Below are 20,705 nucleotides of genomic sequence, written 5' to 3'. Positions count from 1 at the left end.
AAGGAAAAATATATAATTCTATTTGGTTAGACAAAATATGCTCTCATATATTTAGAAAATGCACCTGAAAATGCACCATGGGTCAGATTTTGCCCCATAAAAAAGGTTAATTTCTGATACCAGTGGGGTGACTTGCACACCAAAGTTAATTTGTACAATCCTCAACCATATGAGCCATATGCTGGCTGAGAGAGTTGATTTGATCAGTTTCATTCAGAGAATTCTTAAACCTTCTGCAGTTTGGATGCAACAAGACCTGATGAGTTTTATTTTAAGGGTCTTCTTTATTCTAAGAGGATATTGTTCTGTAAAAGAAATATCATGAAAATGAAACTAAAATAACTATAAGCTTAAAATAAAATGACAAGCAGAACAGCATACAGTTACTATTTCTGTAGTATATTGCAGAAGTAATATGTTAGCATCCTATTCCAAACATATAGCCTTTGTAAAGGAGGAGCTTTATAGCTTCACGTATAATTTAGAATGGATGATTCAACAGCACCCCCTACAGTCAATCCTTTATATTTTGTTTGCAAATAACACACATAATGTGAATTACATTAATATTGCTCAAAGCCACATAAGCCTATTCATTAGAATATGTATTTTCAGATGCTGGACTCATAATGCTTCGTTTCACTTCCAGGTTAGATTCAATTGTCTTTCAATCTTAGATTTCCAATGTGGACATTGTTAGTTAAGCCCATCTACCCAGTATCAGCACATGTACAAGTCTCTCAGTATTGCACTCCTCCCATTGGTTGTCGCATTTAATAGGAACTTCAGCAAAAAGACAAGGAGGTGGGACAAAGTCAGAAGTGTGTCCCAAGTTAACCCAAAATTACAGCTCTATACTCCTAAGAAATCCCAAATATACTGCAGTTAAGAGTCAGCTAGGGACAGTGACCTCACAGGTAACCAATACGATTACTAAGCAGCTAATTGCAAAACCGACCTCTAACAAGCCATGGTCACATATGACAACATGCAGATCAAACACAGACATGTATGCTTAAATGTATACATTTTATTTGATTGGAAAACACAGATGCATCCTTAACATTTCCATAGTTTTCACATGTTGAGTATACTCCATCCGGTTGCTTTTTTTTTAAATTTTTTTTTAAACCCTGACAGACACAAAACTGACCTGAACAGAGTAAGGCTCTTTCCACATTAGTAATACATTTTTTTTTTAAAAATCCAATTATCAGGCCAATAACAAGCCCTTCGAAGTAACCAGTCTTGCAAATTATATAATTTAAAGGGAAAGTTCACCCAAAAAGGAAAATTCGGTCATCATGTTCTCACCCAAAATGATGGCCAGTATTGATGACAGAATTTAAATTTTTGGGTGAACTATTCCTTTGATACATTTTCAATTCATCCCGCAGAATAAACCACATTCAACAGTTTGATCTTCATCAGTCGTCTTGCAAGCAGAGCGCAAATGAAATTTGGAGCACTTGACAACAGAGGTTGAGACAAACCCACAAGAGCAAGAGTCAAATGGGCTGTAGCAGTAGCAGCAGGTTCCTCTTCTGTGATTGGATGTGTAATCTACACCAAAGTGCAAATACAGATATATGTGTGTGTATATATATATATATATGTGTGTGTGTGTATATATTTATATATATATGTGTGAATAGAGAGAGGGATAGACAGAGAGGGATAGAGAGAGAGATAGAGAGAGAGATAGATAGATAGATAGATAGATAGATAGATAGATAGATAGATAGATAGATAGATAGATAGATAGATAGATAGATAGATAGATAGATAGATAGATAGATAGATAGATAGATAGATAGCATACTTGTTATTTGACTACAAGATATCTTGCAAGAACGTTGAGGCTTACGAGTATTATGGCACATTTCAAGACTATGGTCGAACCAAATGTCACAGACCTAATTAGGATAACAATAGGCAATGCTAAGTTTACCAGACATTAATATTTGAGAACAGTGCATTTGTAAAGCACAACACTGATAGGATTATGATCATCTATAGAACTATATTGTTTGTACAGTTTTCGTTATTCAATCACATTTCGATTCTGCTGTACACACTTTGCATCATAATGCTCCCACAAAGGTCATCGAGTGACAAAACCGTCAACGGTAACCACTGGAAACCAAGCACATGCCTTATCGCCCATAAAAGACACACTCTTCAAGTCGTACGCTGCAGTTAAACCTCAGTTATACATAGTATGAGTATACGTGGGGTTTTTACAATAAGTACGTCTTCATAAACAACATCCAGTGTTTGTTTCAGAGTCTTAAACAGAAGGCCATACGCAAAAGCATGACTTCACCACAAAGGGTCACAAGCAATTGTTTTTGCTCAGTTTGTATTGAAGGCAGCACTGTGGCCCTGGACTATTTACCACAATTTTTTTAATTTAGCATTATTTTCATTTAAATATTTTAATGAATCTTTTTTTGATGCGATGAAAGAACACTCATGAAAGGAGATGTTCTCTGCATTTTAAAGACTGCCACGATAGGCATGGACTTCAACTCGACTAAAAAGTGATGTTCTGTCCTCAAAATTTGTCAGGTCTGGAGACGTTTGCTCTGAATGGGCTCATGCAGTTATGCTTGGTCCATTCACTTCTGCTACTGTGTTTCACAAATTGCTTCTGAAAATTAGATTTTTGGTAAGAGATCACAGAATTCGAAATTCTACTACTCTCTGGAGTAAATTTTTTTTTTTCTTTTTTAAAGACAGAGTGATCTTAGTAGGACAAGCAATGCAAGAGAGAAAGGACAAGACAATCCTTCACTTTGCGGTCATCATCTGGACAAACTCTGCGAAGACAGACAGAAAGAAAAGAAAATAGATTAGTAATGATGATTCCTCACAAATGCATTGAAACTGAAACAACACGTGTGTTTAAAATTATAAAGAACCTTCTGTGGATGTATCTTTTCTCAAATGATCTCAAGGCCACAATGAAAGATATTGGCTCTAACAGCAGTTGATCCAACAATTCCATTTAAGGATTGTTGTTTACTGTAACATTTCACAGGTTACCTTCCCTCCGATAAGCATTATTTGCTATGGCTGGGTATCGATATGGATTTCCCAATTAAATTAAGGCAGATACAAATAGCACCCTGGTACAAATAATGGTATATGCTACTTACACCACAGTGCATATAGTGGCAGATATTATTTACACCCCCAACCCAGGTACAAATTTTGTCAGATACTATTTGCACCCAAATTGAAATACTAGCATACAGTATAGCGGCATCACTGCAGAGTGTTTATTGTGTTTATTTAGAGTCCCACAGACACACTACATTAACCTCTACTCCTCAACCTAACATTAGAAAAAATAACCTTTGTTTTTACTACAGCAACCGTGTTTTTTGGGGGGGAATTTTACAGTAACCATATAATTAACCATGGTTACTATATTAACAACATGTTACTGTACTCAATATTCACCGTGACCATATTTACAACAATCAGCCAAAAACAAAAACCACGTGCCAAATTTTGTGTAGGTCACTTTGTGCCGCCAAAACAGTTCCAATCTGTTCACCACAATTGTACAGAGTGGTTATCTGAGTTCCTGTAGACTTTGTCAGTTCGAACCAGTCTGGCCATTCTCTGTTGACCTGTCTCATCAACAAGGTGTTTCCGTCTACAGAACTGCCGCTCACTAGAAGTTTTTGTGTTATTGGCACCATACGGAGTAAACTCTAGAGACTGTTGTGCGTGAACATCCCAAGAGATTAGCAGTTACAGAAATACTCAAACCAGCCCGTCTGTCACTTTTGGGTGAACAATCGATTCTCCAAACGTTAACGAGGAGTGACTTGAATGGCTTTATCTCATCAGTGCTATCCATGATTAGAATTAAATTATAATTTTGTTTTGTTTTTGAACAACAACTGATTGTAGAGAACAGAAAAGGTATTAAAATCGACATTATTCAATGACAAATGGGTCGTGTGGATCTCATCTTCGGACACGCATTCCACAGAACAACTTTTACTCTCAACACTCCTAGGTTAAGGAGTTAACTTTTACTCTCAACACTGTTAAGCAGCAAGGATATTGCTGCTTAACACTTCACCACTATACACAATTACTGTTGAGTGAAATTAAAACATTTTTCCAGCCAGTGGCCGAATATATAGATTTTAGCCACAAAACTTGGAATTTGGTTGCAAATGCAAGTGCTTTCCTGGCATTGTAGTGGAGAATTGCGCATAGAGTAAAAGATTGATCTTGGGATTTAAGAATCAACATAATTAAAACGAAAATGTGCCTAAAACTTTTGCACAGTACTGATATATATATATACACATACACACACTGTGGGCAGCAGGGTTTCTGTTAGCTGGAAATGTCCCGACAAATTCAAAAATTGTTTGCGCTGCACTGCTATGGTGGACTTTCCTTACAGTTTGTGAAGTTCAAAAGCAGCCTGCATTATTCTCTTCCTTAACCGTGCGTTCACACCAGAAGCGGCGAGAGCGTCAAAATTCGCTCTGGCTGCCCTGCCTTCAACATACGAGGACGCTCGTGGACGCTCTGACGTAGTTGAAATAGGCGGCAATGTTTGTTCAGAATGCTTTGTTTTGTGAACTATATTTAAAGGGGCCGCAATTTAAACATCCAGACATGTCGACCATTTACTTTTTGCTGACCTATCACAAGTAGCGTATATCCTCATGAACTCTTAATAGGTGAAAATAAGAAATCGATCGATGGCAGAAAGTAATTAAAATTATAGTTGTTTGTTATCAAAATAAAATACATTTGTAATAATAACTGTGGTCTTGGTTGTTTTATATCCCTGTAAGCAAACAGGGACAGATCATATATTAATGGGAAACCCGCCACGGCAATAATTAGTTTCTCCTCCATTTTATCTTCGGAACTAATGTTTGGTGGGAACCAAAGTTTACACTGTTGTGTTCTCTAGACTTCGCTAGAGCGGAGCACTTCTATATTTCATTAGGTTGCCGCCGAACCGCGTCACAGCTCATTACCATAATGTTGACTGCACTTGAACTGTCATCTGATGCCAACACTGCCCAAGACTCGCCGCGCCGCTTCTCGCCGCCGAGAGACGCTGGTTGTCATTGAAAATGAATGACTTCCGGTCGATTTGATGCTCTCGCCGCCTCTGGTGGGCGAGTAGATCCCGAAATTCATGCACAAACTCAACGGGAGAGTTAATTCATGATAACATGTAAACAAACAACATAAAAGAATGGCTCGCACTCTTTTGGGGTGATTCAATCAGAAGTGGAAAAGCGAGACACACCACCGTTATAACTGCTTCTTTTTTAGACTACTCGTGTTTGGATTTCGCGGGAGAGACTCTGGTATAATGGCAAATTAATCATAAGGCCTATGACAGTGTATTATTGCATGATATAGCGCAAAAAGTAAAAGAAGGAAAAGAAAGCACTTAAAATGCGCACAGTTCCTTTTAATAAAACTTGAATTTAATCGAAGCACAAACATGATATTATTCAAAGTAATTTAGTGTAATACCTGAATTAACAGATCTTCAAATGTGCATGCTTAGAGATGAGATGAGCAGAGTTTTTCCTAATTTATCCATCAACGTTTATCAGTCCAGCACTTGCTCAGTGCAAGACAGGTGTTCAAATGGCCACTGCAATCATGTTACAAGCACTATCTAACTGTGTATTTTGTGTGCTTACTTAATTCAAAATGTTCTCCTGCTTTGCTACATTGATAAAATGCTTGGCACAGGTCTCAGCATAATGTCTCCCACCATCTGCTTTCACGACGGTCAATGCATGGTTTATTAAAAGGGTCATGTGTATATATATATATATATATATATATATTTCAATAAACTTAAAATGAAAAACTTTAAATCTTTACATTTCTAAAAACCTGAAATCATTTTATGTAATTCCATCGTTTTAATTTCAGAACGCCATTCACAATGCTTCATGGGATTGTAGTTTCTTCTCTCATGGAAGAAGATACATACACAGCATGTTGTAATGTAATGTTGTGATCAGCTAGTAGCTGGTTAGTTTGATTCATGGCTTAAAACTCTTTGATGAGGGCTTTAAAAAATCCTATGGGCGGACATTGTTGTGCTTTATAGCTCACCTTCATAGTTGACCTGGCCATCTCCATCGATATCTGCCTCTCTTATCATCTCATCCACTTCCTCGTCTGTCAACTTCTCACCCAGGTTGGTCATGACATGACGAAGCTCGGCTGCACTAATGTAGCCATTTCCATCCTGAGGAGGAGTGAACATTAAGCCCCATTAAATATAAATCAATTCTACTTATCTTCTTATCGTTTGCCATTGTTTTCCAACAAAAGTGTGTATACATTTATAGCTTTCAAGAAGTTTTTAATTGTATAATTTCAGGGTTTTTCCTGCATTACAACTTTTTAGACTAAGCAAATTTTATGATATGGATTTAGCTTTTGTCGCTTTATAAGCACTAAATATGTTTCTCATGTGGAACCCAAATGCACGCGTGGTGATTGAAGACTGGTTTCACCTGCGCGTTGCGCGATATGCCTAGAATCACTCGCGCGATTAAACTGGGCTTCCCTCGATAACATGACACAGACAGACTGTGGCGGTTATATTAGAATTTTTTTTTTTTTTTTTATGCATTTATAACAAATAATCTGTTTATTTTTAAGACTAACTACCTAACCACTGTAATGAGGATGCAGCCATGGACTTTCTTGTGATTATGGCATTACAAATAAGACTGTTAAACAAGGAAAGAACTATAGTAAACATAAGGGCAAGTACAATGTAGAATAAAAGGACCTTTACACATTTTGAACAAAGTCATGTGTAATATCGTAATATATTTCTTTACTATGTTTGAGATTAGGAAACAAACTGGTCTGAACTGCATTTCCCAAAAGCATCGTAAAGCTAGGTAGATCGTAGAAACCATTGGTGCCCATGGTCTCTACGATCAACTTAAGCTTGCAATGCTTTTGGGAAACGCAGCCCTGGTTTGGCTTCAGATATTTCTAGAATCAAAATGATTCCAAAATCATTAAAGGGATAGTTCACCCAAAAATTACATTTCTCTCATCATTTACTCACCCTCATTTCCCTCTTTAGCAGAACACAAACAAAGATATATTTTTTAGAGGAATATCTCAGCTCTGTAGGTCCATACAATGCAAGTGAATGATGATCAGACATTTGTAGCCCCAAAAAAAATCGCATAAAGGAAACATAAAGGTAATCCATAAAACATCAGTGGTTCAATCAATACCTTCAGAAGTGATATAATAGGTGTGGGTGCGAAACAGATAAAATTGAAGTCATTTTTTACTCCAAATCTCCACTTTCACTTTTACATCTGAAAGTCACATGTGGTGCCTGTTTAGTTTCACATTCACAACTGAAAATGAAAGTTAAAGTGGAGATTTCGAGTAAAAAGGACAAATATTTTTCTGTTTCACACCGACACCTATTATATTACTTCTGAAGATACAGATTTTAACACTGGAGTCATATGGATTCATTTTATGTTTCCTTTATGTGATTTTTTGAGCTACAAAAGGTCTGGTCACCATTCACTTCTACTGTATGGACCTGCAGAGCTGAGATATTCTCCTAAGAATCTTTGTGTGTGTTCTGCTGAAGAAAGAAAGTCATACATCTGGGATGGCATGAGAGTGAGTAAATGATGAGACAATTTTCATTTTTGGATGAACTATCCCTTTAAGAGTCTGATAAAAGGAAAATAATATCTGTCATGGAGTAGAAAACAAAGGTTTTCTTTACAGAAGAACAGTCCGAAATCAGTAAAGTCATTTACTCATGAATATTATATTTAGGCCTACATATCTTAAATATGAATTGCAATACATAAATAAATAAACAAATAAATAAATAATGCAAAAACAAACTGCATCACATATGTGATGACTGTGCATGTCAACCACCTCCGAAGACCATTTTTGACTAAGGAAAACCCCTGAATTTCCAGACATTATTCCAAATATACTAAATTATTTGCTGTAAATTGTTTTGTCATGTGCACAACTCTTCCATAAACACACTACTTGTGGAGTAGTGACAACAGTCTTTAATGACAAAATCAGATCATTAGATTGTAAATTATTAGGGTTCATGACGTGGTTTCCTTTTCATGGCAGCTGCGGTTAACCGTGACATTTCCTCACCTTGTCGAAGACTCTGAAAGCTTCTCGGATTTCCTCTTCGCTGTCCGTGTCCTTCATTTTCCTCGCCATCATGGTTAGGAACTCTGGGAAGTCTATAGTTCCGTTGCCTGTGGACAGAAAGTTCCAGGTTGTCACCATTTCAACATAAGTTTAAGAAAGAAAAAAAACAACTACCTCCATTTCTTTCCATTATCATTACACTAGTATAGAAATGTCTGGGTATGTGCAAATCTACTTATTTTAATCATCGACTAGTCATTCCAAACACGTATAACTTACTTTGTTACATAAAGAAAACAAATTGAATCCCTTATAATATGCAACGTTAAGATTGGCAGACTGTTTGTTCGCATTTATTTGCTTAAGTGCAGTGCAACAGTAGGCCTAAAATGTGTTTAATACTACTAGTATTAATATGTTTTATTTACGGTATTAAATAAGGTTAACAATGTGCTTTAGGCATACAGGAAATGGACAGTGATGCTGCAGCAGAAAACAGAGTACTGGAAAAAACACTAAGGTATTAAGAATCAAACTAAATTACAAAAGCAACCAATTACTGAATCAAATGCATATCTGAACTATTAACATGGGCAGCAACAATTACGTTTTTTTCTTGTTGCAAAATTCAACTTCAAATCAATTACATTTTGAAATATAAAATTAAAATTAAAAAAATATGCTTGACAGCATGGCATCAAATTTAATTGCAGTAGGGAACATGGTTTTTTGTTTTTGTTGTTGAAATTTAGCTATAACTAAATATTAAACTGCTAATATCAGCAATGCACCTTAATACAGTGATTTTGCCAGTTAATATACTGTAAAGAAAAAAAAACATACTGTAACATCCCTAGTTGTGGTACATTGTAAAAGGGTTCTTAGTCTTACCATCAGCATCGACTTCATTGATCATGTCTTGCAGCTCAGCTTCAGTGGGGTTTTGACCCAAAGAACGCATCACTGTGCCCAGCTCTTTGGTGGTAATTGTGCCATCGCCATCTTTGTCGAAGAGTGAAAATGCCTCCTTGAACTCTGTTTAGAATTGAAGCAATAACACATGCAAGTATAGTAGATGAGCTGGGATATTAGAAGTCCAACAAAAACACACAGTTTGATCTAAGCAGAGACATGCATCACACAATGGCAGATGCCCAGCATCCCTTAAAACTGAAGCCACCACTTCTGCATTCAGTTTACCACACTTATCTTCACCCACAATGTTACAGCTTTAAAGCTAGATACTATCAACTGCTTACAATGAAATGTTATTGTTACAATTGAACAAAAGATAAAAATGTTCACACATTGCACTCATTAAATGGATCTGAACTAGGGCTGGGCAATATGGCTAAAGGTTATAATGCTTTGAATTTTGTATTTAGTTTTTATTTCTATTTAATTTAAAATTTTCACTCCAATTTAGTTTTGTTTTCATTTGTTTGTCAGCTCTTTGTTAGCTGTAGTTTTGTTTGTTAGTTATACGTTAGTTTTAGTATTTATATTAACGGATAATTGGAGAATGGGGAAAACAGGCATTTGTGTAATGTGGGTCGCATAGCTGGACAGACCAATGTCCAATTTTTAAATAATATTATTGTGGGTGCCCTCTAAGTAGGATTTCACTTAGGCACAATATCCATAGAAACGGCCCTGCTGAAAGTACGCTTATGCAATAAACTCAATTCTCTGCGACAGAAATGTAAACTGCGCTGGGTAACAGGTGTTTTGTGAGGATGATATGAAGTAGACATTTTCACCCTGCGGCTGAAATTGATAATAATAGCCTAATAGCCATAGTGATCTTGCTTCTTTTTATATCAAATGCCATTACCATGTCGAATTAATTTTTACGTTTTGAAACATTACCTAATTAAATGTATACTTACACCTTGGATATTGAGCAGCTCGTGATTTTCAGACACGTGTATAACTGGGGTTTAACAAAGTTTATTACGTCTCAATCTGTGCTTCATCTCTAAATAAGGATTAATGAGAGAAAATGTGTTTTTTTTTTTTACAGTGGGAATAAAACTAGCGCTCTGTCTACACTGCATGGAGAGAGAAGATGATGATAAGACATATACACAGAGACACATGGATTTTAAGTCCTATAGAAAGAAACTGTTGATTTCTGTGTGGATTACTAATTTTCACCAACATGTAAAAACGAAAAATGTGGGGCTTTTGTGCACTGTAAACACGGAATGTGTGGGGATACCTAAAATGTTGCACAAGACGTTAAATTCTACTATGAAATTCATTAAGTGGGTTTTTTTCCAGCTATTTTCTACACATTGGTATTAGCTGCTGCTGAGTGAGGACAGTGTATTATTTATGATAGCAGTCAGAATGAGAGTACAGTGGTAGTTAGTTATTCACAGACGATTGTTACAGCGCTCATCTTTGACAGTTCTATTGTATAACTATCAAATGTAAACAACAATTATAATGGAAAACGATATCATACAGACGAAGTCATGAGTCATAATGTTGGAAACGTCTCATTTCATAAAATACAACAAACACATTCGTTTCACTTACAATCTAATGTTTTTAGCCATCTCACGTCACTGTGAAAATTACTTCAAGATATGTGCACCATGTAAGGTTGTGTTCAGGCTCGTTTTAATCGTAGTGCTGTGCAGAAAATAACAATGTGCTATTTCCCCCATTCTGTTTATGTTTCTTAAAGTAATAAGTGAAATCGTTTGCCCCCAAGTAACATACATACATGGTTTTGTTGCATTTTCGTTTGTTGTCTCATGAAACATAAACAGAATATGGGAAATGGCATGTCGTTACTTATACCAGATCATCCAATTTAAAAACCAGCCCCAAAACAGCATAACAGGTTTAAGAGTTAAAATAATCCTCACAGAGCAACATGAGCTTGGCTCTCACTCACACATACATGGACACCAATCGTGCAAATTGTGTTTATATATTGAAAATTCTACATATTGCCCAGCCCTAATCTGAACAGCATCAACAGTGACAAAGAGGCAATTCTGTGCAATCACTATAACATGTAGCTGGACAACTGAAAGCATTGGCAGAGGTGTGGCAGGCAGCAATGCCTAGCGGGTTTAGACATTTATCTATGCATCTGAGTAATGAAAAGTTATATGGATTTGGAACAATATGACAGAATTTTCATTTTTGTGTGAACTGTTCCTGAAATTACTTTTTGAGTCAACTCACCAGCAATCTGTTCCTCAGTCAGCTGGTCTGCCTGTATTAGTAGAAAGAGCGAGCGAGAGAGAGAGAGAGAGCGAGAGTTGTCAATCATCTCAATGCCACATCACTATCAGACAAGCTCCAGTTTTGCAGTGCTCCCACACACACACACAAACACACACACACACACGCACACACCTCTGACTAAATTAGTTTAATGAAGGACATGTATAAAAATACTCCTTTAAAAATATCCACAGCAGTTATTATTAGACATTGCCACTTAGGGGGTCATGAATGTGACACACTTAAAATGATTGCATTTCTCTCTAACACAGAGTTAATTATTCAATTATTAAAAGAGGAGAGGATTTATCTGTGATTCACTTGAAATTATTCAGCTGTGTCTTTTCTGAAGGACGCTGCCCTGATGATTCACAAAGCTCTGAGCTTAAAATGGATATGGTGTAAAATGATCTACATCAGAATAAAGTGGAGATGGGTCTGACTCATCCACATACGTGGCAATAGCTGTAATACATTTTGGCTCACCATTTATGATGAGAATATGGCTGATACAAATGATTATCCAAATAACAGGATGAGAGCCAGATACAAGATGTGCACCACATTTTGAACACAGTGTTGCCTAAACTACAAAATAAACAGGATTTTTACATTTTCTGAAAAAAATGTGAGTGGAGCTTGTCTGTGAAAACCAGAGATTATAGATGAAATTACTCTGACGTAGGAAACCATGCTTCTGGTTTCTTTCGAGCAGAAGATTTCAATGGTAGAAATAGAAAAGCTTTACAGAATGTAATAATGTCTTATAATGTTAATAAACTTATTATAAATGGTTTATCTATGGTTGTTTACAGTGAAGAAATTATTTAGGGTCTTTTCTAAATTATCAGCAAAAACTTAAACTTGGTTCAATGAGCCTGTATGGTCATGTCGGACATGTAACAGGTTGATGAATACACATTCTCACATGTTTAACACACTTCTAAAGCCTAAAAAATGTGATATATAAAAATAACAAACTACCACTAGACATGCAATATGTGTCTCAACCCACAACACAATAAATAATAATATTCTTACTTCACTATGATCATATTCCATATCAAAACTTAATAACAACTGTATTCAATTGAACAATATTATTTACTGCATTCAAAATTAATGCATAGAAATCATTTTCAAAGTATAACATTATTTTTAAACAGTTGCTGCGGGTCAATTGGGACTAATAGCGCAGACATAACAATGACGGTGACCCGTGATTTATCATAATTTATGTAAAATCCAGAGTTTTTCCTGGTGTAATAATCTGGTGGAAATATAAAGAAGCCCTAATCTCCAATAATCTGTGGGACACGGGGCGTTCCAACTCCACAAACAGCACTTTTTGGGCAGTTTCAGCATGATTTGAGCGAAGTGCCCACAGGCAGCAGTTCTTTTCTGGGCTACCAAAAGAACCCAGAAGGGGCGGGGCGGAGCGTTTGTTTGTAAACAGTAACTTCATCTATTTAGCAGAGATGGGTCACATCTATTAAAATGAATGGGAGAAATTGGTTTGCCCAAACAAGAAGCTCTCGCACCCAATGGTCAACGCATGTAGAAAGGAAGTCCCGCATTACAAGTAAAAGAGCCAATCACGTTTTAGATACAGACATCACCTGTTAATTAACTTGCTAATGCGCATTAGCATGTTTTAGCGTAATATGTGGTAAACAAGCACAATTTATGATTCCAATATTATAAAATTGTATTGCTAATTTGAAATATGTCTTTTGATCATAATCTTGACCAACCATTTTTGAGATTTCGGTCTTTCCCCATTCAAGTTCATAGAAGCTGCACTGGCGTGACTGAAAATAGCCTCCCGAGAGTGTTCCAAAGATAACCGACAGTGGACTGACTTGCTAGAAAGACTTTGGCAAAACTCATCGGCACAATGCCCCTTATTCGGGATCAATGGCCTTTGGCCCACCGATTACCCTTGGGCCAAACAAGGCCAACTGGAGATTGAGGCAAGGTCAATGTCAGAGGCAGAGTTTAGTGAGATGCTAAACTCATGCTGCGTTTCATTCAGGTCTGACGTGATATAGTCCTACTGGAATTCTCCAATCTCCAAACATAAAGGAATTTCATTGCCATATGCTTGGGAAATGATGTTTATACAACCAAAACTGCAAAACTGTCACCAGACATGTCTCCTAGCAACACAACTGTTAAACAATGCCGCTACGCTAGCGTTTGTGCTATAGGTGTATGACCATCAAAGGTCTAATTTTTTGTACACCTGTCTCTGCAAACGTTTGTTAAACAAGCTTTAATATCTTAGAATGAAGGAACTGTAACTCACTGATCAATATCATTTAATAAAAGTGAATGTTTATCACTAACTTTGTACATCTCTGGGTGCCGACATGTTTGCGACACGTCACACACCTGCATCTTCGCGGAAAAAACTGCGGACATATTACAAATCCGTTGAGATGCACAATGGGCAAAGCGGTGCACAAAGGAAGAACTTTCCATGGTTTGATCATGGACGGTAAAGCTGGAACATCATCCTGCTGTTAGTGGAGAGACCACTCCGATACCGTGGCAGTTAAAGTCGGTAAGTTGTCAATGCTAACTTATCTTGCTAGCTAGCTAATGTTTACATACAATATAACACTGATATTCTAGATAATGAGATAACATGCATATTTGGTCTGGCTTGTGAAATGGCCGGGGTGTGTGACACTTGCACCAGGGTGGCGTATTATGGGCAGGTTTTAGGGCAAATCTGTGGGGCTTTTGGCCTGATGGTGGGAATGCAGAACGATTACAGTCTCGCGGTGTGAAGTCCGAGGCTATTGGCCCCAGCTGACCAGTTTTTGGCCCTGGCTCACACTGGCCAATAGTGGAAAAGTGGCTATTGCTAAACAAACAGGGGACCCATGTAGTCCCATTCCCAAACAAATGACACTTATAAGCCTGTTCTTTTAAATCTACACCACAAACGATGCAATGCTACGTCCCTCCTGAATTCTTATAACCGGTTCTTTTTAATAAACTAAAAAGGAACTGAACCGCAAGCAAAAGTGCAAAAAACATGCAATGTATATACAACGCAAAGGGGAGTGCAACTGCCACCTCATTTGCAGCTGGATAACATGTTCAATGTTGCTTTTCAGGCCTCTAATGCATTTCAATGACTGCGGCAATTACTCCAGTATAAGTGAAGCACCATGAGCCAAATGTTTACCATGCAAGGAGAGTTGCATTCCAGTTTGATGAGTGAGTGTGTGTGCGTGTCTGCACTGCAGATCCAGTGTCAGTGTGTTGCTGCACCAGCTACGATTTGGTTCAATGCAGGGTGAAGAGGGGGAGGGGACAGGATCAGTCACTGCAGTTCAGCATGCTGCAATATGCAATCTCACTGTCCACTCATTCATAATTATACTTATACAGCTAAATGGATTTATTTGAGCATTTGGAGTTGTGGGACGCTGAATTGCAGATTTCCTCGCAGCCGGATGCAACAGCTAACCTACATGTTGAAGGCAAATGTGTCTGCAGGACCCATATCAGGCATGATGACGTTAGCAAAATTGTGTTGGATCTGACAGCCATTTATGCAAATAAACGTAGAAACAGAGCCATCTTAGAGACAAGATTCTTCCAGAAATTAGCAACTTGCGCATGCTTTGCTGATAGTTAAGGTTATTTTTACACCACCACGCCCACACTTATCCATCTGTTAAAGGCAATGAGCTCAGCCCGTGTAAAATTAGCAACCAGTCACTGTTCACACACACCGAGATAAGTTGAAGCACTGCATGTAGGCAAGATGCATGATGAATTACACACTTAACTCACAGCATTGACGCATCTAACACTGACAATCAACAGATGTTAATCATGCATACAGTATATTTCATTATATGCATACATTTGCAATCTATCAGTACAGAAAAATCTCGTTCGCATTAAAAGTGACCGTAATAAACAGTCTTAAAACAGAAAGTGCTGCATGTTTGATTGACAGACTTCAGGTAGAGCGAGAGCGTTATCGCATTGGACCTAATCGGCTCACTCCCTTTAAAAATCTCTTCGATGACAAATTACATGACAACAATTAATATACGAGTTTCGTGTAACATAAATAACATATATTTGTTGATATACATCTCTTGGTCGCGCTAAGTGGTCAATTAGCGGCCCATTTCAATAAGATATCGAAGCATTTTCTCTAACACAAAACACTCTTGATATGTAAAAGCATTGACAGTAAGCGTTAAATTAATATGATAATTTGTATTGTCTGTCAAACTGTGACTGGCATGATGCTAAACCGTGCTCATATTTCAAACGGCTCTACTTACCATCTTGCAGGTGTGATTTAATCAAAACTCGTCCGTTGAGTGTGTGCAAAATGAACAGCAGCGAGCAGTGTGTGTGTTTTAAACGGTGTATATAAACGCAGGATCTGTGTCTGTGGGTGAGGGTGGCCCGCAGATTGAAGTGTAGTACTGCGCCGCTGTTGAGCTCTGGCCTCATTTACACGGTATCCCTCCGCGACAGCTCATCTCATTACCGAACACTACACAAATAGCTATTTACAATAATGTAAAACTAGAAATAGGCTAAAGACCAAATAAAAAAATTAATTCTATAGAAAATAATCTCTGATCAAAGTAATGCCATTTTAAACAACATTAAAGGGATAGTTCACAAAAATAAAATTAAAAAATCCCTCATTTACTCACCCTCAGTCATGTCATCCCAGATATGTAGGACTTTCTTTCTTCTGCAGAACACAAATTAAGATTTTTAGAAGAATATTTCAGCTCTGTGGGTCCATACAATGTAAGTGAATGGTGACCAGAACGTTGTAGCTCCAAAAATCACATAAAGAAAACGTCTCGGGTTATGACTATAACCCTTGTTCCCTGAGAAGGGAACGAGACACTGCGTCATTGAAAATGACTCTTTGGGGAACGCTCCTTAGCGTACGCCTCTGAAGTATGAATGAAACTATTCCAATCTTGATTGGTGTTGCATCATGACGTAACATGTGACGGCATAACCGGATGCATAAAAGTGACGCCGGCACACACACACATTAGCCTAGCGATGAAGCAAGCCGCTCTCAGGCCTTGAGGGGCGTGGCAGGACGACGCAGTGTCTCGTTCCCTTCTCAGGGAACAAGGGTTATAGTCATAATCCGAGACGTTCCCTTCCGAGGGAACTCGCACTGCGTCGTTGAAAACGACTCTTTGGGGAACGAATGCCCACTAGGCCACACACCGAAAAAAGGCCTGCCCTAGGGTGAAACTGAACTCAGGCACTCAGCTAGGACGAGAGCACACGTGCGCCAGGCGTACTAGGGAGGTGCAGACTATAAAACCTGATGAAAGTGTGCGGGGTAGCCCAACCGGCTGCCTCACAGATCTCCTGGAGGGGTACTCCCGATAAGAGAGCCCTAGAGGACGCCATGCCTCTAGTTGAATGAGCCCTTACGGCCAAAGGTGAAGGCAAATTGCACACCTTGTAGGCTGAGATAATAGCCTGAACAATCCAATTACTAATGGTTTGTTTCGAGGCAGGGAGCCCCTTCCTAGGTGACCCAAAACACACTAACAGTTGGTCCGACCTCCTCCAGGAAGAGGACCTCTCGAGGTAAACGCTCAAAGCTCTGACAGGGCAGAGCAAATGGAGCCTCTCTTCTTCTGCCGACACATGAGGTGGAGGATGAAATGCCTGCAGGACCGTAGACCGTGCCGTGTTAGATGGCACCTTAGGCACATAGCCAGGTGCAAAATGGCTTTAACTCCGCCAGGGGCAAACTCCAAGCAAGCTGGCGTCACTGCCAGGGCTTGAAGATCACCCACCCTCTTTAGAGAGGTAATAGCTAAGAGAAAAGCCATCTTGAACGTCAGGTCCTTGGGCGAAGCCGACTGAAGGGGTTCGAAGGGGGCCAGGGATAACCCTTCGAGAACCACCGCCAGGTCCCAGGCAGGAACCCTGGACCTGGTTGCCGGTCTCATCCTCCATGTACCACGGAGAAAACGAATGACCACCTGGTGCCTCCCCAGAGGCCCATCACTCAGTGGTGCATGGAACGCTGAAATGGCAGCCACGTACACCTTAAGTGTGGAAGGGAGAGACCAGCAGAGAAACGATCTTGAAGAAACTCCAGAACTGAAGCCACCGGGCAGTTAACTGGATCTAATTCATGTTCTCTACACCAAGTGGAGAACACATTCCACTTGAGGCCATATAATCTCCTAGTAGACGGAGCCCTAGAGCTAAGTATGGTTTCAACCACCCCCGCTGATAGACCAGCATTTAGGTACTGAACCCCCTCAGGGGCCAGACCCACAGTTTCCACAGCTCTGGACGAGGGTGGAAGACTGTGCCCCCTGCCTGAGACAACAGATCCCTCCTCAGAGGAATCTGCCATGGCGGAGCTATCAGGAGTGAAATTATGTCTGAGAACCATACTCGGGCCGGCCACATCGGGGCAACCAGAAGAAGACTGATGCCCTCTTGGCGGACCCTTTCCAGGACTCCCGGGAGCAGAGCGATCGGGGGAAATGCGTACAGGCGAAGCCTCGGCCAAGCCTGTACCATGGCGTCCAACCCCAGTGGGGCTGGGTGTGAGAGGGAGAACCAAAGTGGACAGTGGGACGTCTCTCGAGACGCGAATAGATCCACTTCCGATGGTCCAAATTTGTCCCACATCAACTTCACCACCTCTGGATGAAGTCTCCATTCCCCGGGCCTCAGCCCCTGCCTCGACAGGATGTCTGCTCCCTGATTCTGAACCCCCGGAATATATATTGCTCTGATAGACAGTATTTTCCCTTGGGACCAAATAATTATCTGATGCGCCAGTCTGCACAGAGGGCGCGATCTGAGTCCTCCTTGTCGGTTCAGATAAGCTACCACTGATGTATTGTCCGAACGTACTAGGACATGGTAACCTTTGATGTCTGGAAGGAAGCTCCTCAGAGCCCTGAACACAGCCAACATCTCTAGACAGTTTATGTGCCAAGAATGATGATGGTCCTGCCACAGACCCCTGGCAAAGCGGCCGTCCATGACCATGCCCCAGCCAGTGAGGGAGGCATCTGTCGAAACGGTTTTCCGGCGACATGACGCTCCCAACACTGGCCCTTGGGACAGGAACCAAGGTTTCTTCCATATTAGCAGAGAACGAAGGCACCTGCGCGTTACTCTGATTATACGGAAATGGATTCCCCTTGGGGAAAACCCCTTGGTTTTCAGCCACCACTGGAGGGGCCTCATGTGTAGAAGGCCCAAAGGTACAATGTTGGATGCCGCTGCCATGAGGCCCAGCAGTCTTTGAAATTGCTTTACAGTGATGGCCTGGCCTAGCTTTAACCCGGCCACCATCGCCATAAGGGACTCGATACGTGCAGGAGACATGCGTGCCTGCATCGTAACCGAAGTTCCACACAACGCCCAGAAACATTGTGCACTGGGATGGTTGTAACACACTCTTTTTGTGTTGAGTCTCAACCCCAAACTTCGAATGTGGCCAAGAACGACATCTCGATGCCGAATCGCCATTTCTCGAGACTGGGCCAGAATGAGCCAGTCGTCGATATAATTCAGTATACGGATGCCCTGAAGTCTCAGTGGAGCAAGAGCTGCATCCATACATTTGGTGAATGTGCGGGGAGATAGTGCTAGGCCGAACGGAAGAACCCGATATTGGTAAGCTTCGTCCCCGAAGCTGAACCTCAGGAACCTCCTGTGACATGGAAGGATGGATACATGAAAATAGGCGTCTTTTAGATCTATCGTGACAAACCAGTCCTCGGATCTGATCTGACTCACGATGACAGGAATAGTAAGCATTTTGAACCTGAACCTCCTCAGAGACTGGTTCAAAACTCTGAGATCTAAAATCGGCCTCAACCCCCCATCCTTTTTTGGAACTATAAAGTACCGGCTGTAAAAACCAGACTCCCTGTCTGAATGAGGAACACGTTCTATGGCCTCCTTCAGCAGCAGAGATTGCACTTCTTGTTCCATCACCTGAGCCTGCCCCGGAACCACTGTAGTCTGCACCACCCCAGAGAATTTGGGGGGGGGCGGTGCCCGAACTGCAGTCTGTACCCTGATTTTATTATATGCAGGACCCATGCAGATATGTTGGGAAGATGATTCCATGCCTCTACAAAATCTACTAAGGGAACCAGCCTCTCGAGGCTGGTCTCGGGTGTTTTTCGCGCACTGTTCTCGACCTCCTGAAGCGGGATACCGGCAGGATTTGGTCAATACAGTTCTCGTGACCACAATTGATGTGTGTTTTTTATCTTTTGGGGCAGCCCTCCGAGGTTCTACCACCCCGGTTAGGACCTCATCCCCCAAGCCCTCCTAGCCTTAAGGACGTCCCTCAGGTCGGCCCCCTGGCTGGAGGGTTTCCGCTGGGAGCGTTTCCTCTGTTGCCAAGCTCCTGGCGGAGGGGCTCTAGAGGAAACGCTCTCCTTTTGCTCTGCGCGGTGCGAGGAGCTGACTGAAGGCTGGGGCTGATCTGTTTGCCCCACCCTACTTGATTTAGACTTGGATTTACGGGGGAGAAACTGCTTGAACGCCGCAGATTGTTTCCTCGCCTCCTGAAACCTGTCGACGACCGATGTAACGGCGTCGCCGAACAGGCCAGAGGGCGAGAGCGGGGCATCAAGCAAAAAAGCTCTGTCTTTTTCTTTTATTCCTGCCAAATTTAGCCACAGATGCCTCTCCGTGGTCACCATAGCTGCCATAGAGCGGCCAATAGCGCGGGCCGTCTCTTTAGTGGCCCGGAGAGACAGATCTGCGGCTCTGCGCAACTCTGCGATATCTTCGGGAGTTGGCCTCTCCCCCTCGTCTAAATCTTTCAGGAGATCGGCCTGGTACACCTGCAAAATCGCCATTGAGTGCAGGCATGAACCAGCCCGACCTGCCGCCATGTAAGCCCTGCTTATTAATGCAGATGTATCTCTGCAGGGCTTACTAGGCAGCGCCGGGGTTTTAAGGGAAGATGCCGACTCAGGAGAGAGGTAACCGGCTAAAGCCTCCTCCACACCAGGTATCTTCCCATAGCCCATATCCCGTGCCCCTAAAACATAGCTGTAATCGACCACACTGGGGGTGGAGACACGGGACAAATGTGGTTTATCCCACGATCTCGAGATCTCTTTGTGGAGATCGGGAAAAAACGGCAAACCCCGGCGCTGGGGTTGTGACGTGTGCTGCAGGAAACGCTCGTCTAATTTGCTTCCGACGTGCGTTCCCTGCTCATTTTGTGGCCA

General features: G+C 40.7%; 1 protein-coding gene across 1 annotated transcript; it reads right to left on the bottom strand.

Moving 5' to 3' along the window:
* Nucleotides 1-1,015: 1,015 nt before the first annotated feature.
* On the bottom strand, nt 1,016-15,941 carry calm3a (calmodulin 3a (phosphorylase kinase, delta)). Its single transcript, XM_052110148.1, has 6 exons — nt 15,765-15,941; nt 11,404-11,434; nt 9,091-9,234; nt 8,200-8,306; nt 6,133-6,268; nt 1,016-2,822 (listed from the first exon to the last, which is right to left on the bottom strand). The coding sequence occupies exons 1-6, from the start codon at nt 15,765-15,767 to the stop codon at nt 2,794-2,796; spliced, it is 450 nt and encodes a 149-aa protein (XP_051966108.1). The 5' UTR covers nt 15,768-15,941; the 3' UTR covers nt 1,016-2,793.
* Between the last annotated feature and the right edge of the window lie 4,764 nt (nt 15,942-20,705).

Source organism: Xyrauchen texanus, chromosome 38, assembly GCF_025860055.1.
Source record: "Xyrauchen texanus isolate HMW12.3.18 chromosome 38, RBS_HiC_50CHRs, whole genome shotgun sequence".
NCBI classification, from domain to species: Eukaryota; Metazoa; Chordata; class Actinopteri; order Cypriniformes; family Catostomidae; genus Xyrauchen; species Xyrauchen texanus.
The sequence above is the reverse complement of the archived record's forward strand: the minus strand, read 5'-3'. Positions and strand labels throughout refer to the sequence as shown.